This window comes from Apostichopus japonicus, chromosome 12, assembly GCF_037975245.1.
Source record: "Apostichopus japonicus isolate 1M-3 chromosome 12, ASM3797524v1, whole genome shotgun sequence".
Lineage (NCBI taxonomy): Eukaryota > Metazoa > Echinodermata > Holothuroidea > Aspidochirotida > Stichopodidae > Apostichopus > Apostichopus japonicus.
In genome coordinates, this window is record NC_092572.1 from 2,202,644 (window position 1) to 2,227,037 (window position 24,394).

At 35.4% G+C, this 24,394-nt stretch overlaps 3 protein-coding genes across 13 annotated transcripts in view; 2 read left to right on the forward strand and 1 right to left on the reverse strand.

Annotated features, from left to right (window-relative positions):
- LOC139977688 (uncharacterized) overlaps window positions 1–24,394 on the forward strand; it is a 151,181-nt gene that overhangs the window by 123,840 nt on the left and 2,947 nt on the right. The window contains exons 1-15 of one of the 7 annotated variants that reach the window (XM_071987190.1): window positions 17,253–17,558; window positions 17,652–17,981; window positions 18,163–18,186; window positions 18,341–18,370; window positions 18,506–18,535; window positions 18,786–18,812; window positions 19,055–19,165; window positions 20,315–20,339; window positions 20,877–20,983; window positions 21,190–21,321; window positions 21,524–21,634; window positions 21,786–21,982; window positions 22,858–22,977; window positions 23,248–23,359; window positions 23,514–23,610. In XM_071987190.1, the coding sequence (XP_071843291.1) occupies window positions 17,438–17,558; window positions 17,652–17,981; window positions 18,163–18,186; window positions 18,341–18,370; window positions 18,506–18,535; window positions 18,786–18,812; window positions 19,055–19,165; window positions 20,315–20,339; window positions 20,877–20,983; window positions 21,190–21,321; window positions 21,524–21,634; window positions 21,786–21,982; window positions 22,858–22,977; window positions 23,248–23,359; window positions 23,514–23,610 (1,574 nt within the window). In that variant the 5' untranslated portion in view covers window positions 17,253–17,437. Of the gene's footprint in view, window positions 1–17,252; window positions 17,559–17,651; window positions 17,982–18,162; window positions 18,187–18,340; window positions 18,371–18,505; window positions 18,536–18,785; window positions 18,813–19,054; window positions 19,166–20,314; window positions 20,340–20,876; window positions 20,984–21,189; window positions 21,322–21,523; window positions 21,635–21,785; window positions 21,983–22,857; window positions 22,978–23,247; window positions 23,360–23,513; window positions 23,611–24,394 lie in introns of those variants that run through there. The other 6 variants (XM_071987192.1, XM_071987193.1, XM_071987191.1 and 3 more) reach the window with 6 other exon arrangements.
- The window catches only part of LOC139977672 (ubiquitin conjugation factor E4 A-like), a 167,412-nt gene that overhangs the window by 86,319 nt on the left and 56,699 nt on the right, over window positions 1–24,394 (forward strand). The gene's annotated exons all lie outside the window — the stretch shown is intronic.
- The window catches only part of LOC139977676 (uncharacterized), a 75,967-nt gene that overhangs the window by 16,515 nt on the left and 35,058 nt on the right, over window positions 1–24,394 (reverse strand). The window contains exons 10-11 of one of the 5 annotated variants that reach the window (XR_011796633.1): window positions 21,247–21,332; window positions 16,799–17,011 (exon numbers count right to left, since the gene is read on the reverse strand). The exons of 1 other annotated variant lie outside the window; for it this stretch is intronic. The gene's annotated coding sequence lies outside the window, so the exon portion shown is untranslated. Of the gene's footprint in view, window positions 1–16,798; window positions 17,012–21,246; window positions 21,333–24,394 lie in introns of those variants that run through there. 3 more of the 5 variants (XM_071987168.1, XR_011796634.1, XR_011796632.1) reach the window with 3 other exon arrangements.

Sequence of the window (24,394 nt, forward strand, 5' to 3'; positions counted from 1 at the left end):
GAAAATATACACTTTAAAATATCTCTACAGAAACGCACAATAACTAGTTTATATAATGACCCAGACAAAACAGTGGTTTGTGGGCTAAGAAATCCTATAGTGATATGTCTACAAGGTGAACAAAATAAGCAAACGATGAAAGCTCTAAATAATATACAACAACAAAGTTATTACAAAATATGAAGCTGGAAGTTTGCCGTAGACTAGTTTCATCAGTTTGTGTGTTATGGTTTTCATAGGACTAGTTGTGAGTGTGTGTACTTGAGGTTTGTTTCAAAAATGTCTGCCGGACGGAAGCAATTTAAAGGTTTTGCATCCCTGGCCAAAAGGTTGCTTCCCAGATGCAGAATCCTGCGTTAAAACTGTTTTACACATTGTTTTGTCCAAAATTTCCACAAGACTAGTCGCTAAGATTAAGACTTAACCGCATGGTCGATAGACTGGGCCTGCGTCGCGTATCGTTACGGTACTCACCTACAAGGCTAAATCGATACATTGTAGTATGTAGTAATACTTAAGTACGGCTGTCGCGCAAGGCGCTCCATTTTAGAAAAGTGTTGGAAATTCGCAGGACGTACATACCTAACAATAGTCCCTGGGCTTATATTTAGTAACTTTAGTGCAAGCGGTGTGTGCGATATACCAAATTAGGCAACTCCATTATCATATATTTTTGGTGCTTTCATTGGACAATTAAAAAAATCCTTCGGAAAACCATATATAAAGGCAAGGTTGGCCGAAGAACAACCTAAAGGCTTCTTATAAATAAGCCCTGCTATAGGTACTGGCTGTTTCCAAAAAGAATGTTCTGCTCATCGTTTCTGATTGAAAATTTCTCTACAAACAATATTTATCAGCAATTCGATACAGCATCGTTTCATATTTCAGGCAATTTAATCATCTGGTTAATTTTGATTAATATTTGAGACCATTTTATGTGTAAAGCATATCCATGATAAAAACTTATCATTTATCAAAAATGTAATCAATTTCAGAATTAGCAGCAAATTAATAATCTAAGTCATATCAACAATTCATTCTATCCTGAATATACCGGGATAATTCTGTGTTAATAATTTAGTTTAACCACATGAAGGTATACCTAGTTGAATTACTACTTTCATATCCAAGGTGATACATACTTAACCGACTTAAAGTTAAACGGGTCTTACAAAATAAATTGCAAGTGGTCGTCTACTATAACATTAGACAATTTATGCATAAGAAAGGTAAGCACCTTAACTTTTCAGTTGTAATTAAAACGGTCTCAGTAACTATCTTTGGATCATTAAGACAGTAGTTAAAAATATCTTTAGTTGTATGGCCACTGTAACATACACTTTCACCAACTTTCGTGCTTTATTTTACATTTAAAGCATAACATGCAAAAACCTTATTGCTCTGGTGGCAAATGGAATCGCCATGCTAAGAAACTATCTTTTCACACATTTATGTTGATAATCACACTAAGCTGTTCGTGGAAGAAACGTTATTTTCTCTTATATTAAAAAAAAGAAGTTTTTTTTCAGTCGTAATTATTATCAGCGTTTTACAGCAGCAACTTAAACTTATTTCTTAGCGTGTAGTGACGTTATTTATCATCTATATCATGTTTCAGCTTTTCAGTATTTCTCTTCTTTCTCTTTACTTTCAACATTCGAGGACAAACGGGACAAATGAACTCCAACATCATCGTGTTCAAAATATAATCTGAACGACAGCCTTAAACATGATAAAATAGTGATCTTTGTTTGTTGTTAATAGTACAAATGAAATACAAAACAGTAGAGTTATGTTACCAGGTACGTATATTAACAAGCAAACAGCAGTCTGACAACATGCACCACGATTGTCTTCAATTAAGCTTAACCATATGACATTTAAACCTATAAAATCGATATACATATATATTCATCGTCAGCTAAGTGGGGAAATAATTTGATAATATATCACATATTCAACAACTTCAACAAAGGTAAGTTAATCAAGATACCTATTATTATATATACAATTAAATCGATTAAGCATTTCGTTTGATCTAACTTCATGTTTCAATGTGTAATAATATTATCAATGCTAGTAAATCTTCTATCAATGTAAACTCAGGAGCGTTGGTTCAAAGTAACGTTCTGCCTGCTTTTGACGTAGAAGCTTTATTACGTTTTAATAATGAATTGGATCTCAATTTAACAATTATTTACTATTTATTTTCATGCTTTAAAGTGTGGTATGTTGTCTTAATCTAATTAGCTTTAATTTTATAAGATTTCTGAGTAGCGGTACACTTCTATTATGTATTTATTGGTATATGATCGTTATATGAATGGATCAATGAAGTTAAATAATAATGAATACGCAATTAAGCAAGATAAGTAATATGGATATTAATACTTCTAGTATACGCGTTGTTCGTACATAAGAAACGATGATGCAATTGCTTCTCTTAATTTACGATATTTACAGTTGACCTTATTAATTACCAATAACAACTACACAACACGTGTAAGTTTAGTAATATACATCGGTGAAATATATCACAAGAAAGCTTTCTACAGTACCCACTACCTATCTTAAATTAGAATACAACAAGAACGATTCACGAAAAATCACGAAAAACTACGCTACTGCAAATACATGTTCTTTTACGTCAACAATAATTTTGATAAATTTAACGGTTGCAATACATTCCCCTTACATAGGAAACGGCTACTACGTTACAATTCTGGTTCAATGTATGACTAAACGGTACGTATTTTCATTAAACGTCAATAGTTGGTCAGTTAAGGAGTACTTCAGATTTTGTATTCATTATTCTTCTTATCTGATTTGTATGATATATTACTCGTTACTAGACCAAGGTATACGAGTATTGAATGTTGGACTGTTTTGCTTCTTTACTTTTGAATACTCGACTCACCAGGTTTATAACTTTTTAAGTCATCATCAAATTGATGTCGTCGTTATGTTTGTTCAATAACATATGTTAAATACAGTCGCAGCATTGTATTCTTTAAAACAAGCAACTGCTTGTATATATCTTTGTCTATCATCTTTGTCGACAGCTCACGTCACAGCTGAAATCTTTTTCATCAGTGTAAAAGGAACAGTGGCTGATGAAATTTTATCTTTAAAGCGGGAAAAAGCTCACAATTCATCAAAATTAGTTTGCTGTTTAGTAATGAAAGCTTCCACTTGCTAATAGTCTTGTTCTATTGGCATGTTTTCCTGCAAGTTGTGACGAATGTCTTCTCCAGCCTTCTGCTTCGTCCACACTCCTTCTTCCCAAGACAGTTTTGAAAGACATTCGTTCCCTTTATAGCGGAAAACTGGAAGTGAAAGTAAGCAAATCCGTCACAAAAAATGATCTAATAGGAAGATAATCATGACATCTGTATTTTGCAAACTTCCTCATTGTATGGAACCTCTCGACACACAATCAGTGTCCATAGTTGGTCATGGTGTCTTCAAATAAATTGAGAGGGTCGGGTTCAATTTCCAGAGGACGCTGGAAGTTTAATTACTCTTCTGGATTTTCCAACTAATTGCTATATAAAAGATACACGTATTCGTTTTCCTAAGTCGTTAACTGCCATTTCATTTAAGTAAAAACTTTCAACATTCGAAGGTCCAAATGATTACCATAAACGCTTTGGAGGAACGGAAAATTACTGGCAATACAGGGATTAACTTTTACCTATTTAGAAAGTATTTTATGAATATTAAGCTTAAGATGAAGCTAAAAATGTATACCTGATAGGTTTGTCGTTGAACAGTTATCCAGTAATTTAGTCACAGGAAATGTCCCTGGGACCTTACTATCATGAAACCTGGCATAGAAAAGTTAAACATTTTTTTTTTAAATATGTTTATTTTTAATAAAGAAAAGGGACTAATTATAAATGAGGTTTCACTTTGGATTGTATTTAGCTCTAATTAATATTAAACAAAATGTTCAATGATGACGAACGCTTGAATTGATATAGAACGTAAAAGCGTTACCAGACAATTTGGGTCAAGATTTGGAAATCAATAATTAAAATGAAAAATAAAGTCTGCCTCACATTTACGTGTTGTTTTTGTAATGTTAGCTAACTTTCTGATATAGTCATACGTGACAGAGATAATGTAAGTACATGTGTGCAACAATAATAGCTTTGAAAACAATCAATGGATTGCGTTAAATTTGAAGTGCACAAGGTGATTGCATTTATTCAAACCGTAAAGTAACTGACTGTTATATAATTAATATAACAAATACACTAACTACTCATTTATTTCACCTTTTATTAAAGAATAAACCTCGAAGTCAAGTAGCGTGGAAAATGTTTACACAATTATATTATTTGAAAGTCAATAACATTAAGAAATAATGAAAATAAGATTTAGCTTACTCTACTGTTAACTTCTGTTGTGATAGAGTTCTAATGACGGCTATGAAATGTATCTCTGTAAAAGAAACGTTGTAGAAGACCAGTCGCTGCTCGATCTCTGGTAAGCAGCTGAACAGATTTATAGGACACGCACCGTATATTTCCAAAGATTTGATGACCATCTGTTGGTTTGCAATAAAACAATTAGTGACAGTTTATTATTTGAATGTGAAACGTGGTAGGTATTGGATTTTTTTTTTTGCAATTTCGGCTTACATGGACGTTTTCTGGGGAACGATGACAAGACCCAACAAAACGAGATTACTGCCTCTTGATCAAAACAGCTTAGAGGATTTAAGTTGATAGGCACGATTATTATGGACAACTCATCATGGAACACAAATACTGATGAGATACTGAAAAAGGGACGACAGAGACTATTCTTTTTGCGAGCTCTAAAATTGTATGGTGTCAGTCAGAATATTTTAATTGATTTATATCGTGCTGTTATTGAATGTATTTTAACTTTAAACAGTTTAGTCTGGTTTGGTTGCGCAAGTCAGAATGATCTTAGGAAACTAGAATCTGTTATAAGAAACGCGGAGCGCCTCATTGACACAGGCCTGTCGTCCCTGTACTCACTCTACCACAAGCGCACATTAAAACGTGTTAAAAATATATTGAATGATGATTACCACCCAGCAACTGAATATTTCAAGTTCCTGCCTTCAGACAAAAGAATGCGTACTTTTAAGGGTTTCTAAAAGATTTACTGACAGTTTTTATCATCATGCTGTGACGAGATTCAATGCGCACCAAAACCTTTAAACAATGTTTACACTTTGTAGACTTTATATTGGATATAAGGGTATTTAAATATTTGTGTACGCTTTAATATTTTGTAGGTACATTTTATATCTTGTTCATCTTTATATTTTATAGGAACGTTTTTATATCTATGTATATTATTATTCGTCTATAAATATCTATCTACCTATCTATCTATCGATCTATTAAGGGTGTCATTTACTTTCTGTTGGACTGGGACACTATTCGATAAATGGTGCTACAACCGTCAAAAGTGTCTTTCGTTGTACTTATAAAACCCTTGTTGAGGAATGATGCATTACCGCTCATTATATTTTGTGGATTATATTATAAATATATATATAAGCCGTGAAGATTACAACATAATATATACTTACATTTGCTTCCTTTAAAGTCATCAACAAGCGTAGCATTGCCTTTTGGAAGTACTCATCTTTGATATGATTGTACACTAAATCCTTCAGTTGTAACATCTGAGCGCATATCTCGTAGTCATTGTCATCTGTTGTTTTTACTTCAAGCAAACAAACTAGTTGATCGAGATAAACCGTTTCAGATCTGATAAAAGCCCTGGTGGTTTCAACCATATCTGAAAAGTCTGTGGAATATGTGTCTACTCTCCGTTGTAGATCTTCGGTGTTTGCCTCACTGCAATAACATGTGGCTTCTCTCCGTTGTAGATCTTCGGTGTTCGCCTCACTGCAATAACGTGTGGCTACTCTCCGTTGTAGATCTTCGGTGTTCGCCTCACTGTAATAACGTGTGGCTACTCTCCGTTGTAGATCTTCGGTGTTCGCGTCACTGTAATAACGTGTGGCTAGATACCAGGAAACTACAGGAGATCTTATAGTCTTATCTATTTTACATAAAGTACGTATGTAATGTTTTTCGTCGAGTTTACACTTGTACTGCTGTTGCTCTTTTGTTGAAATTCTCCGTATCTTTTTCCCACTTTTTTTCATTTTCAAAAACTGTTTGAAGAATTTCTTTCTTTGTCTTTCATTTAACCCGATCAGGTTTACCTTAGTGTAATTTCCTTTCATTACCTTCATGCCAGCTTCAACATTACGAGAGGTTACCCAAACTTTCATCTTTTTAAAATATGTGTTATCGGATTCCAAAAGTTCTTCTATCGTTAGAAAATTTACATTTTGATTGGCGTTATTCGAAGTAGCGTTACAAAACCTTGACCAATTGCTGATTCCATCTAACAGTACAATGCTCTTTTTCTTATGCAATTTCAAAATAAGATTATAGATTTCCTGCTCAGAGTCATCGAGCTTCATCAATTTCAGGAATTCCTTCAATATACAAGCTCCTCTAGGAACATGATCAAGTTGAAGGTAGATCAGAATAACATCTTTGAGAATTTTTCCATTCGCCCACTTGCTTGCTATGCTTCGAAATAAATGTGATTTGCCAATACCAGGCTCGCCGACAAATAACACCCGCTTCTCAGTGTCGCGCTTGTGTAAGGCTTTAACAAGTTCATTGTCATTTGGCACATTGGGCACTGAGCTACTCTCGTCGATCGATAATAAATCCTCTGTAGATTCTTCGATGTAAGTCTCCTGTGTATTATCCGTGACTCGATACGATATAACGTACTCGCAATCAATACGCCAGCTTGGTCCTAGGTGAATATATGTCTGTCTGATCCTTTCCATCAAAGTATCTACATATAGAAAATATAGGAACAATGAATTGCACATTGAGATTGTTTATTGATTTACTTTAATAATGATATTCCTACAAAATACACTTGACAATAAGACTGGACAAATCAAACTCCTGAGTGGATTAGATTTCTTCGAAACATCACAGATCGCCGCCTGTATTCTGCCCCTCCTAATTCTTGAAACCTATTGGTCAATACGTTGATAGAGTATGTTAAAAACAATTATGAATATATTAGCAGCACACTAAAAATTAATTGCTCAAAATGGGGTAAAGGGGATCACATGCATGGTGTAAAAAAGGAACATGGTCAAAACGTGTGTAAAACTATAACATTAATTTTTTGGTAAAGTTTTACCTTCTTTTGAGGTAATAGTTTACCACACAATGTATAAATTATTTTACCAAAGAAGCATTGTGTAAAATTTGCACAACAATGACCATGTTCCTTTTGTATCCCATTTTGTAATCTACTAAAGCAACGCACTTTGCAAAACAGTTTTGTTATATTAGCACACCTAGGCTATGGCGCTTACTTCTACACACACACTATGTAAATAAAAGACTTACAATAGGCTATAGAGTCAAACAATCAATTAATATCACTTTGAACAATTTGATATAATTTTCTCCAATCCCATATGCATATGCTTGAGTGTAAAGCAAGGTTGCAACAGGTATAACAGTTTCAACACTTTGGTATATATGATCCCAACATGGAAACAAACATTAGCTCTGTGGTAAGGAAGCCTAGATGGTCTCATAGAAAAAAAAAAAAAACACTTGTTACATCAAAATGAACTGATAAAATAAATTAAGAGCTCCAAAAATTACGAACGGACGGAACATAACCCAATTTAACTTTGGTCAAAAGCTACATTTAAGGCAAAATCTGACTTCAGTCCTAACATATTTAGCTGTTAACATACATTTTGATAATTTGATTGAAACGAAATATATTCCACACTGCAACTTGAGCACTCAATATCTCAATATTTTGCTCCTAACTTGAGATGTAGTTGATTGAATGTAATCTATCTGACTGGCTTCACCCTCGACAAATACAGGGAGATTACATTGGAAGGTGGTGGTGCCCTGGCAAAATATTGACTTAAGATATAATGTCGAATATTTACTTAAATGTTAAAGGAGATACCTTTTCGTATACGCTTAACGATGAAGTAAAGAAAAATAAGTATACAAATTGCGGCAAAGGTGAATGCAAGAATCCGCCAGTTCTCTGAAATAAAACAAAAACATGATTAAGAAAGCTGAATTCTAATCACAATTGCATAAAGATGTTACGTAACTCTGAAACAGAACAGGTCTGATAAGAATTGCTTTTACCCATAATCCCTCTAACCAAGATCACTGTTGTTTGTGTTTGACATGGCTAATATGTTAGTTTGGCAACAATAACGTAAGCAATGTTTCGTTAAAGTTAAAGGCTCAATTTCTAAACCTGCTGTATTATCTTGTTTTAGATATTCCATGCTAGCATTGGGTCCTTGTCGTTGTTTTTTAGGGATTTAATTAACAATTTAGGGATTTAAAGTAGGTAAAGACGTTGCCGAAAACTTTGAATAAAATCAAGAAAACAGGTACTACAATGTTTTATATTCCGAATCAGCCGGAATCGTGGGAATTGGTTAGAATTGAGTATAAGGTAAACAGTTTATGCACGGTAATGAAACAAAGCCCCATCGTGTCATGGTTTTAGTACAGTTTATTTGTGTCAATCCTACAAGCACTTGTGTTCGGTTCTTAATTTTTAAGAACATAAATATTTGACTAAACACCTTATCATCCTTTAAGATCGGTGAGGGGTGATCGTTGGTCGTTGAAGCGTATACACGTACTTTTCGGAGCTCTTTAAATTCGTTCATTTCTGGGATCGTTTTTCATCAAAACACCTTGTGATTCGTTTTGTTGTTTATTTGGAGTTATTTATTGTCTGTTCCTATCATTCTGCATGTTTTTGTGTTTAATATGCGCTGTTTTTTGTCTTGTTTCAGTGCTGTCCGTGGTTTTAGGTCTGTAGCGTCAATGTATCCTATCGTTCAGTGTATAGTCTCTGTTGAGTCTAAGCTGCTCATCGTGAGTATCGATTTTCTGTGTTCGCGGGTTTTTCTTTTTTGTCTTAGTGTTTTCGTTATGGCTGTGCCTGATCGTTTAGTCTGCACTGACGAGTGAAATATGTGGATCGAGTTTGAGGTTTCTGGCTAGGAGTGTGATTTTAATTCAGCGTCTAGTAGAGCTATTGTGTTTGTTTGCGATAAGTGTGTGAAATTTAAGGAATTAGAGGAGCTATTGAATAGCTGTAATTGTGAATGGACGAAAGTCGGGAATAGTAGGACTGTAAGTAGTGCAGTGGTTGAAAGGGATTTTTGCGAGGATGTTCCAATTTGTAATGGATTCGACGTGTTACCTGTGGAGGAGTTGTGTGATGTTGTGTGATGTTGGTGATTGGAAGGAAGACTCCCATGAGGGAAATAGTTAATGGTTAGTAGTGGACGAAGTGCGTGGTGATTGTGATGTGATAGATGAAGAAAGTGTGGTTGTAAACAGCGGTCAGTGGGGACGGGAGAAGTCAAAAGGAAGAATGGTATTGTGTTGGGATTCACTAGTACGGTATGTAGACCGAGAGTTCTGCAGGGCGAATAAAGCAAAAAAGGTCAGGGTATGTTTGCCAGGTGCTAAAATCCAGGATGTCAGTAAAAGGGTTAACAAAATCGTGTCAGATGAGGAAGTGGTTGTGGTCCAGGTAGGCACCAATAATGTGCAGAAGGAGTCACAAAACATTATTCAGTCTAGGTATCACGAATTGATGTGTCGACTAGCATCTACTCGGGTTAAAGTTGTCATATGTAGTTTATTGCCAAGATTCGATAACAAGGTTCAGTCAGATAAGATTGTAACTTTGAATGGTTCATTGCATAATCTGTGTACTGATTTCGGCTTCACATTTGTTGACATGTGGTCATCTTTCCAGGGTAGACGGGATTTGTTCGCCAAGCATGGGTTGCACTTAGCTAATACTGGGGCCTCGTTGTTTTGGTAGAATGGTGAATTACTCTGTTGAACAGCTTTGTTTAAACTAAATTGAGGCGATGGGGTAGGAATACATTCGGATAAGGATTATGTTCCTAGTGGAGGCGATTATATACCTTTTGAAAGCAAGGAAAGTGGTAGTCATAGTTCTAACTTTAAGAGGCATGCTAAGGTACATAGTTTGAGGGATAAGCTGAAGATTGTCATTACCAATGCTAGAAGTATTCGTACAAATTTTGCTGAATTTACTGTGCTTCTTAAGGATCTGAAACCTGATGTGTTTTGTATCACCGAGTCTTGGTCAAGGGAGGACATTGATAGTGCTGAGGTTTCTCACCCGGGGTATGTTGTGTATCGTCAGGACAGAAGAGACAATCATAATGGGATTGGTGGGGGAGTTTAACTGTATGTTAGGGATGACATTGTAAGTGTAGAGAAATCTCAGATGTAAGGGTCTTTTGTAAATTATGTCTGGTGCCAGTTGTCCACAGACAACTCCAAGAGGTCCAGTGGTGTTATCACTGTTGGTGTTGCTTACCGTTCTCCTAACAGCAGCGATGATAATGATGTCTTGCTGTTTGATACAATTAGAAAGGCTGCTAAAGGTGATGTTGTTATTATAAGCGACTTTAATTTTCCTGACATTAATTGGATAGATGGTTCACGTAGTAGGAAGGGTAGTTACTTTCTAGATGTTGTGAAAGATTGCTTTGTACATCAACATGTTACTTTCCCTACTAGGGGGGATAGCATCCTGGATCTTGTTTTGAGTTCTGATCCAAGCAATGTTGCTGATTCGACGGGTCTAGGAAAACTAGTAACTATTAATTATGATATACTAGCTTTCGATGTTGTTGTCAAAGTCGTAAATTTTGTTAGCAAGGAAAAAGCCCCTTTTTTGCGAGATCAGATACAGAGGCAATTGAAACTTTACTAAAGGGAACAGATTGGATTAATTTGTTTAGAGATATGAGTGCTTCTCAGTCTTGGATTTTTTTAGCTGATAAATTAAAGGTCATTATGGAAAATCATGTTCCGTGGAAGAATCGTCGTCGTAAAAGCAGTATGCCTCACGAGATGAATAAGAAAGTTAGATGTGCAATTAGGCAAAAACGTAGAATGTGGAAGTTGTTTAGGAGGACTAAATCTGAATCTCGTTTGGCCAAGTTTAAAACTCATCAGCTGAAGGTAGAATGCTTAGTCTCTGATGCAAAATTGAGTTTCGAAAATAGCATTGCCCTAAAAATTAAGGATAATCCAAAGGCCTTCTTTTCTTATGTCAGGTCAAAGCAGCAAGTTAAAGATGCAATTGTTTCTCTTAGGGCACCAAAGGCTGATAATATAGTTACTGATAGTCAGGATGTTGCAGATCTTTTGAACAACTATTTTGTGTCGGTTTTTACAAGGGAAGATATGAGTGGTATTCCACATTTTCAGGGGGAAAGTGATAGGCCTAAACTGGATACGGTCTTATTTTCGGATGAGATTGTCTTAAAGGAGCTGCTTTGTCTAAATGTTTCTAAAGCTTCTGGACCGGATGCAATCCATCCGTATTTGTTGAAGACTTTTGCACACCATTTCTGTGTTCCACTCTCATTGGGTTTTAGTAAATTTATGAATGAAGGTTATGTTCCTAAGGACTGGAGGTGTGTGCTAATATTACCCCAATTTCCAAGAAGGGTGATAAGTCTTAGCCCTTTAACTATAGGCCCGTTAGTCTCACTAGTGTTGTTTTTAAGGTCATGGAGTCTATTGTTAAAAAGTCTGTCACTTCAGCAGTCAGTCTTTGATCAGAGAGTCTCAGCATGGTCTTTGCCAAAAAAGGTGTTGTCTCACTAATATCCTTGAGTTTATGGAAGATGTAACAAGCTTACTAAATAGGCGGAAGTCTGTAGATGTTGCGTTCCTGGATTTCCAGAAGGCTTTTGATAAAGTTCCCCACCATTGTCTTTTACTTAGGCTGAAGAGCATGGGTGTCAATGGGAATTTACTGTCTTGGATCGAGAATTGGCCTGGTAATAGGAAACAGAGGGTGGTAATTAAAGGCTGTGCTTCTTCTTGGCAGGACGTTACTACTGGGGTTCCACAAGGGTCTGTATTGGGTCCCTTGTTGTTTGTTGCCTATATAAATGACATCGACGGAGATATTTTGTGTATTGCTAAGAAGTTTGCTGATGACACCAAATTGTATTCTGAGGTCTCTTCCAAAAGCGATTCTGAGAAGTTTCAAACGGATTTGGATAAGGTTTTTTTCCTGGTCTCAGGGGTGGCAAATGCTTTTTAATATTGATAAATGCAAGGTAATGGTGTAGAGGTACAGGAGGTCTCTGTTGAAAGAGACCTAGGTATCTACATTGACTCATCTCTGCAACCTTCTAAACATTGTCTTGAAGCTGCTAAAAGAGGTAATAGGGTTTTAGGTATGATCAAGAGGAACTTCAGTTTTTTGAAAGAGGACATCGTAGTTAGGCTTTATAATCAGTTGGTTAGGCTTCATCTGGAGTATGCTGTGCAGGCTTGGAACCCATATAAGGAAGTACTTGAAAAGGTCCAGAAGAGGGCTACTAGGATGATTAGTTCCTTAAAGAGTGTTCCTTATTATAGGCGGTTACAACTGTCGAATCTCACCACACTGGAGCTTAGGAGGTTACGCGGGGACTTGATCCAGGTTTTCAAGATTGTGTTTGGTGTCGATAATTTATCCTTTACCGACTTTTTCATGTTTGCTAATAGTAGTTGTACCAGAGGTCATTGTCTTAAACTCCAAAAGTCACATAGTAGGATTAATATTCGGCATAACTTTTTTTCTAATAGGGTTGTGAATGAGTGAAATGGTTTCCCTGAGAAAGTTGTACTTGCAAATAGTGTCAATGGGTTTAAGAATGCTTTGGACAAGCACTTTAAGCATTGTAATCGGGTCTGAGTGTTTGTGTCTTCAGTTTTTATTCTCTCTCTATAGGGTCCTTGATGGGGACTTAAGTGTCCCTCCTGATCCCTTTTTCTACTAAACTACTAAACTAAACTAAGATGATATATCAAACCGTCGAGGATAAAGACACCCCCTGTGAAGGTGAAAATGTTCAGATATTTATGTTAAAGCACTGTATCTCACAAATATTGAACGGAACAATACATTCACACAAAAACGACCTAAAGCTGGTGTGAGAATCTTCGTTATCCTCTGTAGAGTGGGTACTAAACGCATCATACTATTTAAATGCTTTTAATATGTGTATGTGCAGCTGTAGTTATGTCAAGTCATCTACACTTAATCGTAGTGCATCATCTACACAATTAGTTGAATGACAATTGAGGTACGTACCACCCATACATCATTAAAACAATGTGCATTGATTGTGCTGTGTCTTAATATTTTATGCTCCCGATTTGAAGGACTACAAACATAATTGGTTAACCCGGAATTCGAATACCACAATGAACTAGAAGTTGCGGTTAAGATATATCGATCGCAACTACCATGTCCTTGATGATCGGTGTGTTAGCATAAACCTTGCATTTCAGTATGCAATATCAAATTCATTAAGTCGTTTAAAAAGATGGTACCGTTCGTGACTATGAACGTACTGAGCCCTTGAGACCGCCGCCATAATGTTCTTCTTTGATATGTGCACATTAAAATGAAAATAACTGTTACAAGAGCACTCTGCCGCCAATGATCCGGTTTAAAGGGAGACTCGAACGTAACACAAGAAAATCAACAGACTTAGTGATACTTTGCCCATTGTAGATATGTTGTAAGTGCTTTGGTTTCAAAGTGAGAGTTTTGGATATATCATGTTTGTAGGGTATTAACTGTTCCGGCTGTATTACCCCAAAATGAGCTTTGACCTTCAGCAAAAACAATAAGACAATTATGTTCCACCGACGGCGTTTGCTACAGGCGGGTTTTAGTAGGACCGCACCGGACATATCAAAACCTTCGTTCGTATGACAAGTGCACTGGTCAGAGGGAGCTAGAGGAACTCAGCAACGTGGAATCAAGCTCGTACCAGGCCTCTACAAATACGGTCGCCAACTCGCCATTAGCGTTGGCGAATTTAAGCGTTGGCAAATAGGAAATGCACTTCGCTCGACAGTTTGGCGAGTGACTCGTGGGCTAGTCAAACCTCGATATTAGCAAGGCTATCCTTACAAGCAGATAATCCAGCTCGAAATGCACGATTAACTGTCATTTATGTAAAACATTTTTGACGACAAACCATGGAACTGTCGAGTTGGTAAGGCTTCACTATGTCATACACTAACAACGGTAGCATAATATGTATGTATTTATGTATGTATGTATTTTAGGTCCCCATGCAAGCAGGAACTCGCGAAGAAGCCTCATTGGCTTATCAAAAAAGCCGCAAGTTGACCGAAGTCAGTCTCTTAGATATTTAACGTCCATGATTATGAATTGTCAATTGTCAACAACTCTGTAACTGGACGACTTACATTAATCTTGGAGTGACTCGAACTGGAGAACTTGTAATTGGAAGGCACCGGCATTAACTACTGAGCTAACACTCCTATTAGGTTCGTTAACACAAACATGTGAAGAGAAAGTGTTCATGTCAGAATACCAAACACTTAAGGTGGCCAAACATCTCCTAAATTATTACTTGAGGTATTTGTTCTGCATGTTATCGATCATTATTTGCAAAATATACCACTATTGCAGGAATTTGAGAAAAATTTGCTGTTATCGCTGCCATGACTTTTTTGCAATGATTTTCTCTCAACACCAAGTGCAAGTGGAAGATATATGCTCTGTCAGCTTGTCAGCTTAGATTTTAATCCTTTTTAGGTTTTGGTCCTACATTACTTGTTTTGTTTTTATTGATGCCTACTGCGGCCGATGAAATGATATAGACTTGTGCATCATGATGATAGTGTTAACTATGTACTTGATAACAGTATGGTCCATCTTATAGGTACATTAGAATAGGTTTCCAAAAACCTACTTACTTTCAAATTCCACAGCAACATTTATCTTACCAAGGGCAATCCACATGGTAAGTTTGTACCTCAACAAATTTTCATTTTATGATTCATTACTTTAACAAGATTTTCAGATTTTCTGATTTTGAACTCTGATGACCTCAAATGATCTTTGACATGAGTCTAAAATAAACAGAATATTTTACACGATATGGGCCATCTATACATGCTGAGCATGAAATTCCTCCGAGTCACCCTTCCTAATATATCTTGTTTACAAGCAGTTTACAAGGTTTCAACAGTTTGACCTCTGGTGACCTCAAATAACATTTGACCTACATATAAAACATTTGGATTTTTGGTCAATTGGGTTACCCACATTTTACTTATGAGTTCAATCTAAGTTTCAATTATTGAGATATAGAGTTTGCATGAAATTGCCACACACAAGCACACACGCGCCATCACCGTCGCATAGATTTCTTTGGCGTTCGGCAAGGAATACAAACATGTGATATTTTGCGTATTGCTACTAAAAAATCTGATAAAATATCTTTAAAATATTGCACGAATTATACCGATAAGATGTGGAACCATAGGCTATATAACATGACGTGAACTGAACGACTGTGAGAGCATTGCTTTGCGACATTCGAGTCCCCAAAACATCACGTGGTGATATGGATAACACAGTACTGGTCGTAGGATATATTTTATGTCCAGTAATAAGGTGACATAAAATAATCAGTAAAACTTGTTTACATAACACTTGCTCAGAAATATCGTCCAAATATTACAAGGTCGTTAAAAACCATCTCCGATGTCCGTCTTCCATATCTACACCTAACTGAGGTATGACCAGGTTCGGGTTAACAGTACGCAGATAAGATTTGTTTGATAGGTCAATATGAAATTGTTGTGAAAGACCATACCAGCACATAGGTCGTGATAATACTAAATTCGTGAATCTGTTTTGATAGTCACTCTGAAACGATTTGTTTAGTATATTATGTAAATGCCAAAAAAAAAGTTACCTTGAATCCAGGCTAAAACAAGTGGGAAAATTGATGAAGCGATCCCCATTTTGAAATTCAATCTGATCACAGTGATAGTTGTCTGAATAAAGAAGGAAGAAATATCATCACCATTATAATCGTCTACGTGTTTATAGCCCTCGTGTTTAACATCATCTCTATCGCATTCGTTCTCGTTATCACCATTATCAACGTCATCACCAAAACTATTACCATCACTCAATGTTACCGTCATCAAAACAACGGACGATTGAATTAACCAGTGAAACCTCTTGAATAGTTTGCATTGTAAAGACAATAACAAAAAACACTCTAGGAGACGCAAATTTTGTCACTCCTGAACATCATCCTAAACCAGCAGTCATTGTTTCATTGCGTGGAAGAAGGAACGGAACGAGGTTCATGCTAATACAGTTATACTGATACTACAAGTCAGGGAAAACCAATAATACATACGAAGGTAGTTCAATTATTTTCTTCCGTACACGTTGCTTTGTCAAATGCTTTGTCAAATGCTAACCATAAAGCAATGGGGTAGCAATATTAAACCTCGTTAAAAATGAAATGGGAAAATTGTACTATCGATGTTAAATGGAAGTTTTAAATTTAAGGTGTTGTTAGCTTACTAATTGTAAATAATTATTGTATTACGTAACAAACATTGTATAACCTTTCATTGATTGATTACTGTCATCCTTATCTTAGCCCTAACACTAGTAGATATATTCTCGATATTAAAATATGACACATAAAATATGAATTATATACACACACATATATATATATATATATATATATACGTGTGTGTGTATATATGTGTGTGAATTAATATACAAGCGATGTCTCAAAATAAGTGCTGACATGTCGTCATCTTACTGTCACCATGTTTTACTTACCAATAACACACCGAGTCCACTTGATTAATGCGTTAAATATCTGCCTTATAGCAACGCCTAGTCCACCATCTGAATACATATAATGTATGGTGTACGTATGTTGCCTTAGTTAGCATACGTCATCTTGTATCGGGTACAATACTCGCCCAACTCAATCGGAAACAGAAATTGAAAGTATGTTGTCTCGTGTTCCGTCCGTGCTTGGGCGTTACTTCTTGACGTAGGAATGAAATGAGATATTTTTTCATGAAGGTTGATAAAATAAACATATTTGTCTATTTCATTATTTAAAACAAATGTTACGTTCGGTAACAAAACTACACGCAATGTTTACAATGAAAACCCTTGGATGGTTCTCAGACCTGAGTCATATGAGGTTATCCGTCATATTTCAGTATGAGCGTAAAACGATACCAATACCATTCAATTGAATATATTCGATGTTATCGTTTTGCCAAACGAAATAAATGAAATACTTCAGTCGAACAATGACAAGAAAATCATAGACAGAAATAAATCAGTATATCAAACGCTGGGGATGTTAGTAATTAAAATGGTAAGTGAAAGATCACGTTTCCGTTGTGTTTTACGGTTATAATATTACCCTGTTAATAAGCTGATTTCACTTTTACATCGTTATATGAGCATTGTATCCTATAAACGCTTCCGTCGTGTACATAGTGATTGCAATACAATGAACGTCATGACACGATCAAGGTCAATATTATTTGCTCTTCTTAGCCTGTCGTTTATTTTCTGCGGTAAGTAAATTCGGTGCATTAAAATCTGATAGAAAATAAATGATAGTATAACATTATCCAAAATGTAATTGCCATATACGTTTCGTTTTGCAGACGACCAAGAACAAAAAAATTGCATTTGTGACGAACTAGATTACAGTCAGTCTTTTCCGACCTCCGTCTGTAATGCCTCGTCGTGTGATCATATCTGCCTTGTTTGCCCGGTTTTTCAAGAAAATAATGTGGAATGGTTCAATGTTGAGACTTACATTGCTCACAGAGGGGTGTACTTGGGGGAACGTAGTGGAGAAAGCGTAAATAGCTGCCATGAGACGAATGCTTCGTTAAGGGTGAAACCTTGTGAAGATGAGAATGAATCCTTTATTCGATGTCAACAGGAAAAGAAAGTGTTGGCCAAATTTACACTCATATGTGAAATAGACGGTGAGTAGATTACATTGCTTATGTAAGTGACTATGACATTATCCTATTTAAGTACAAGCTGAATTAGAAAATTAACCCTCTTACAGAAAAACAAAGCTAAATGTGCCCATTTTCAAAAAGTATGTTGGCAGTAAGTTGAAGTGTACTTTTAGCTCGCTTCGTTTTTTTCTTTATTCTGCAGACAAAGTTGAGAGAGATCCGCCTGGTAAATTTATCTTCAATTAAAAAAAAATGAGATATCCGTAATGATAACATAACAACATATCTTAATAAATATGATACAATTTGTTTTGAAAGTTATATTCAAATTTTAGTGGCAATGGAAGGGAAACGTTTCTGTTACTTTTCTTTCTCTGCAGACAACGATAACAATCAGAGAGATCCACATGGTAAAATAATTTTCAATAACAAAACAAATTCAGTTCCCTTTGATAATAATACACAATGTATTTTATTAGGTATGTGTTCACCGTAAACTGGAAGCGACACTCATTTGTTTTTGACATTTTTGTCCTTTTTTGCAGACAAAGATAATAATCAGGAAGGTCCACATGGTAAATTCATTTTTAATAAAAATCTAATTAAGATTCTTTTTAATAACAATACACAGTGCATTTTAATAAGTATGTGTTCATCGTGTACTGGAAAGGACACTCAGTTTTTAGTGGAAATGGTAAATAACATAAATTTCTAAGAAAGTGCTTAAAGCAAGCACATATCCTGAGTCTGACTATTCAATAAATGAAAATTCAATAAATGAAAACCAAGTAATTTTATAGAACGATCGTTTCTCTTTCACCTTAGTGACAGATGCAGTGACTGTAACAATGGGTAAATAGGGTTGTTCTTTTCGTTCAATTTTTTCACTAACCATGGATATGACGAAAGCAGAAATCAAAATGATATATATCTAATATCAATTTCGGATTATTTGAATACATGTTGAGAACACCAAGTGCCCTAATGTTTATGATGAATTCGCTTCTAAATCAAGAAGTATCATATGATATAGTATCTAATTCACTGATGTTTTTTAAAATATTCCATTTTACTCTTCTATTTCCTATATATAGATAATCATCCCAATTTGACATTAACAATGTATACCATCACCGTTGGAGTAACACTTTCTATAGCTGTAGGCTGTGGTCTCACGTTCGCGTTACTTTACTCCCTGCGAAAACGTAAGTTTGACCCAAACCCAAAGCGTAAACCCACTCAACCGATTTCTGCGATTGTATCGAATATGAAATGAAACTCGGTTGTTATCCACGGTTACATTGTACGCAGGTTACTGGATTCTTTCCCGCCCTTTAGAGCAGGGTTTCCCTAACTCCCCCCCCCCCCACCCCCACGAACCCCCTTTTCGAGACACGATCTGAGTCATTCTTATACTATAATACGCATAACAGTGCTTCGTAGAAGATTAAGTCCATAGTGTAATATTGTAATGCCAAAAAGAAAACGTCTGTTTCATAATTCAGGTATTTATCACATGTACGGTACGGTACAGTATTATGGCAACATATGCGTATGGAACGCGAAAAGAGTTTTTCGATAGGTACGACATTTGTACTTTACTAAATTATATGATATATCAGAGTTTAGTTCAACAAAGAGTACAATAGTTTTGACTTTCAGAAACGTCTCCCGTTGGGATGGACCAACGGCACCCCCTGGGGGTTCATGCACCCCAGTTAATCAACCCCTGCTCTAGAGCAAATCAGAGTATATAAAGTCATCACTACCATATCACATAATGGTGATATGGTTCAATCAATAGATCACACAACTTGTAAACCTAGAATTCCAGCTCGAAATCCACCATACTGACGTTTTTCTTGACCCTTTGAAACTGTTTAAGATATTCCTGTCAGTATTATATCGTTATTTACAAAACATAAAAATAAATATTTACAGTTCTCAGCGAAATTTAATTTAAAATCTTCTGTTATAATATAATATTAGTATTTGATAATACAATTGATAATTAAACTAGTATATGAAACTATCAACAGTTTTTGGAAGCATTATAAAAGACATCCGATTCGGACCTAGGACTAATACTTGGACAAGTTTTGCATGTGGTCAAGAGTTTCATTCATTTTAAAGGAATAAAGAGGGGATTGTGTTTTGCCAATGGGATTGCTGCTTCAAGTATTTGCATTACCAATAGCTCGTTAAACCCATCATCACAAAGTTTGGCTAGAATTACCGTTTCCTCCCACATCGATTTGCACAGGTTAATTTCTGTTTTTATCATTTATCTTGTTTGCATATGATATCAATTGATTAATCAATGTTGTGTCAACAACCACTTATATCACTTATAGGAGGCCAGTCCACAACAAGCAAAGGGTAAGCCATATTGAACTTTATTTAGGTTCTGAATATATAAATATATATATTATTAGAGAAAACCAGAGAAATATGATATAACTCATTAATTTCAATGTTATTTCAAGGTGAATATCGACTTTTTTACCCACACGATATTAGAATCTTTTGAATCATAACTTTCCAAATTGTTTCCTCATATTTCATGGGTTCGGGTAATTTGCGTCTGAACAATTGTGTTACATTGGAATTAACATTGTTGAATACTCTTGTGAGGTCTAACACAAATTACGAAACATGGTAACTTCAATCTAACTGTAAACTGATGAATATATTCTTGTACAATGTTCCTTAAATATGTGTTTCTATAAAGTATGCAGCAAAGAGCTCAATTCATTTAGGGTCCAAGCAAAGTGATGTTTGTAATTCCTGTAGCGATGGTTTTTACTTTTAACTACGCAATATCACTATGTAGTGTAGTGAGCTAGCTACCCATGTGTCTTTGATGCAACAAGACAAGTTACTTGATGTCCATTTGTATGTTTTATCAACATTCAGATTGACACCCAGCATTGAAATGGAAGATAACGTGTGTTACGTAGGAATGGTCGATGAAACTACTACAACAATGAGTTTGGAATACATTGTACAGACAAATTTAACAGGTGACGTCCGTTGCTACGTTGTTTTAACAAGATTCTTAATAGAAGTTTATTGTGCTGAATGCTGTAAAACCCTTAACATTTGGCATTTCATAAAATAGTAAATTAAACTGTAAATGGAAGTTTCACTACTTGCACGAGTGGTTTTTTAGTAGTACGAGTTGGCAATGATGATATGTTGGCCTCTGTTTGTTTTTGTCTACATCCAGATTCAAATCGTCATATTCTAAAGCCAATCCTGAACAAAAAAGTGCTCCCTGGCCTACCTTTTGAATACTGGAACGCTCAAATGTCGATTGATGGCTCGATCAAAATGGATTGTTTTGCAAAGAAGCTATCAGGTATGAAGCATCTCTTAAGAAATAATGACAATTCATTATTTTTAAATTGCTCAATTTGTGGATTCGTGTAACCCAACTTGACTAATTTGATTTCGAATCCGGACATGTAAACATTTATTGTCGATACATTTTTTTAATTAAAGGATACTTAAGTTTTACAAAGGCGAATTGTTGACAATGTGTCGTTATTAATTTATTTCAGACGAGGCAACAATTGACGACTATACGACTCTCAAACTCCTTTCCGAGAGCTTGTCATCGTTTCAAATGGGCGAGGGATTTGTGAAACTTTTACACATATCGACACAGACAAGTAATTATCTACTTATATATCCATTTTATTACTAAATTGGGTTTAATGTCCATAACCATGTTTCTCAGTGCATAGGTGTATTATGAATAATATTTTTAATGCTTTGCCTACACTTAACATTCACAATAAAATATTGAAATTGTTTCTCTAGTTCCGTTTGGTTTCTTCTATGAGACGATGAGATGTGGAACTCTTCAAGACCATGTGATGAATCATTTCCGGAAGAAATCTCGTATTAATAAAACTATCAAGAGACAGCTATCTTATATTTACCGACCCGTTTTGAAGGAATTACTCATCTTCGCAGTAAACATTGCCCAAGCAATGCATTTTCTCGCTTCTCAAGAGGTACTTTACTATACTTCAGTGATTGACATTTTTTATAGCGTGTATTTTAACACGCCAAAAGTGTGTAATGTTTGTTTATTCATTCGTGTTAGGCATGGTCGAGTCTGATTGATCCATGATCGTCAGCTGGCGATACATTAACATATGAATAATACACCGAAAAAAGAATATAAGTTGCATAACAAGATCACATCTGTTTGTTATAACCCGGTCCATCTAGATACATAATCTGATTAAAACGAAGCAGATTAACTTGCGTTAATACTCCAACGAAATGAAGTAAAAAGTCTAACGTCGGTAATTTTATCAGAAGGTATTGGAGGCGTCGAAAAAGAACTATAAAACTAACCTTTACCCAAAAGAGGCAATGTTCAAATGTCCTGTATCCTCTAACAGATACGCCTTTTACTCTTCTCCTACAACGTGGTTACCTTTCGAGACCATAGTTGGTTATTTTTATTTTAAAGTTTATATTCAAGGGTAACATTCTGAGATGAAATATATGTTTATTCAATGTTTTGTATGAATGAATAGGGTTAACCAATCGTTGATTGCAGTTCATTCAAGGGGTATAAACTACGGTCTCATTCAAAGCTTGAGTTATACCAGGCCCAGTTAATGAGAATGTGGGATGTCGAATGCAGCCTCAGATGATTCCTGTTTATTAAGAAGAACATAATTGCAAATGTAATGATGTGTCCTTTTGTAATTCCGTTTAAAATTATCTCATATATGACAATATTTGACAATCTAAATATTGTTATAAGAATATAATACAATGATCCTTTCAATTTCATCTTTACGTGGCTAAGACGTTTTCTGATTTTTTAATACTCCTTCCATAACATAAAACCAAATTTACATTTCTCTCGTAGTTTTGTCATCCAGCACTCTCTTTGAGGAAGGTACTTATGACGCCTCAAGGCTCCTGCAAATTATACGATATTTATCCAAATAACCTATGTATGGAGAGAATCAAACATTTGATGAAAAAGGTAAGGCTATGACATTAAAGTGCAAGTTAATTCAAAATACTTGTTATTCATACTTATCACCACTCTTTAGCTATATATTCATTTCTTTAAATAATCTCTTATTTTGTCTACTATTTAGAGCTTGCTCACACAAAGGAAAATGAAATTAATAATTCAGTAGGTATTACGGTATACGCAGGAAATTTCACGTTTTGGGGATTTGCAAAGCATCCCTATTTTCCAATATTTTAGTTTCATAATATTATTATTATTGATCCATTGTGTATACAGACAAATCCTCCTACGGCATGGATGGCAACAGAGATATTTCTTCTTGACAAGTATTTTCTCAAGAGTGACTCTTGGAACTTTTCCGTTTTCTTGTGGGAGCTTCTGTCGATAGGTAATATTTCATACACTGAATTACTATAGGACCAACCAATTTAAGACTGTCAAATTTCAAATTTTGGGAGAGAAACGTATTTGTTTTCATATATTTTCATCTGAGAACACTGATTCATCATTCATTTGTTATTCTTATATGTTTTTCTTGCAAGGTAAAATACCGTTTGCTGGTATCTCCCAAGAAGATATCAAAGCAAAGGTTCTTGACGAGTTCACGTTATCGAGGCCGTACGTTTGTCCAAAAGATATGTAAGGAAGACGAATATTTTTTACTAATTTCATTTACAGAGTGTTAAATTGTCACTTGCATGCAGAATTCAATATACACAATAATGTTAACTGAAAATAACCGAAATGGATAAGGAATACAAATATCCTTCTTGTGAATAGTTAAACATACCTTATAAATATAACGGGACAAATAACTATAGTTCTAAGTTCACGACTTGTTACTAGAGTTACAATTTGTTGGTTCTTAACTGTAATTCCCTTAATATCTTAAAGTAGTTCTGTGACTCCACTTAAATGTTTTTTTTGTGAAACTAAGAAGACTAGAAAAGACATGTACATGACATATTTATTTCCTATAACTCAGCATACTGAACGCAGTGAAGTACGTTTGTACAACAAAGATGTATTTGTTCACTTCCTGATGAAAAAGTGCTCAAAACATAGAAGTAGAACAAATACATAATAATGTACCTATACGGTGTCTTATTGCATGATGTTACTCGATTTCCACGCATGTGAAAGTATGTCTGAAACTCAATTAACAACGTGCTGCAAGTTACCATATAGGTACTGTATACTAGATCCGGCTTTAGGAATCACAAATGATTTATCTTGTTTGACCTCAAGAGTAAGGCAAAATATGTCACCAAAAACAGAACTAGTATTGCTCGATACAGGTGACAAACGCCTATAGTGGAATTACAAGCTTCTTTACCGGTTTCGAACCTCTGGAAATACAATAAGCGTCCCTAGCCTAGTGGTTAGGGTGTCCGCGTACAGAGCGGGAGGCCCGAGTTCGAAT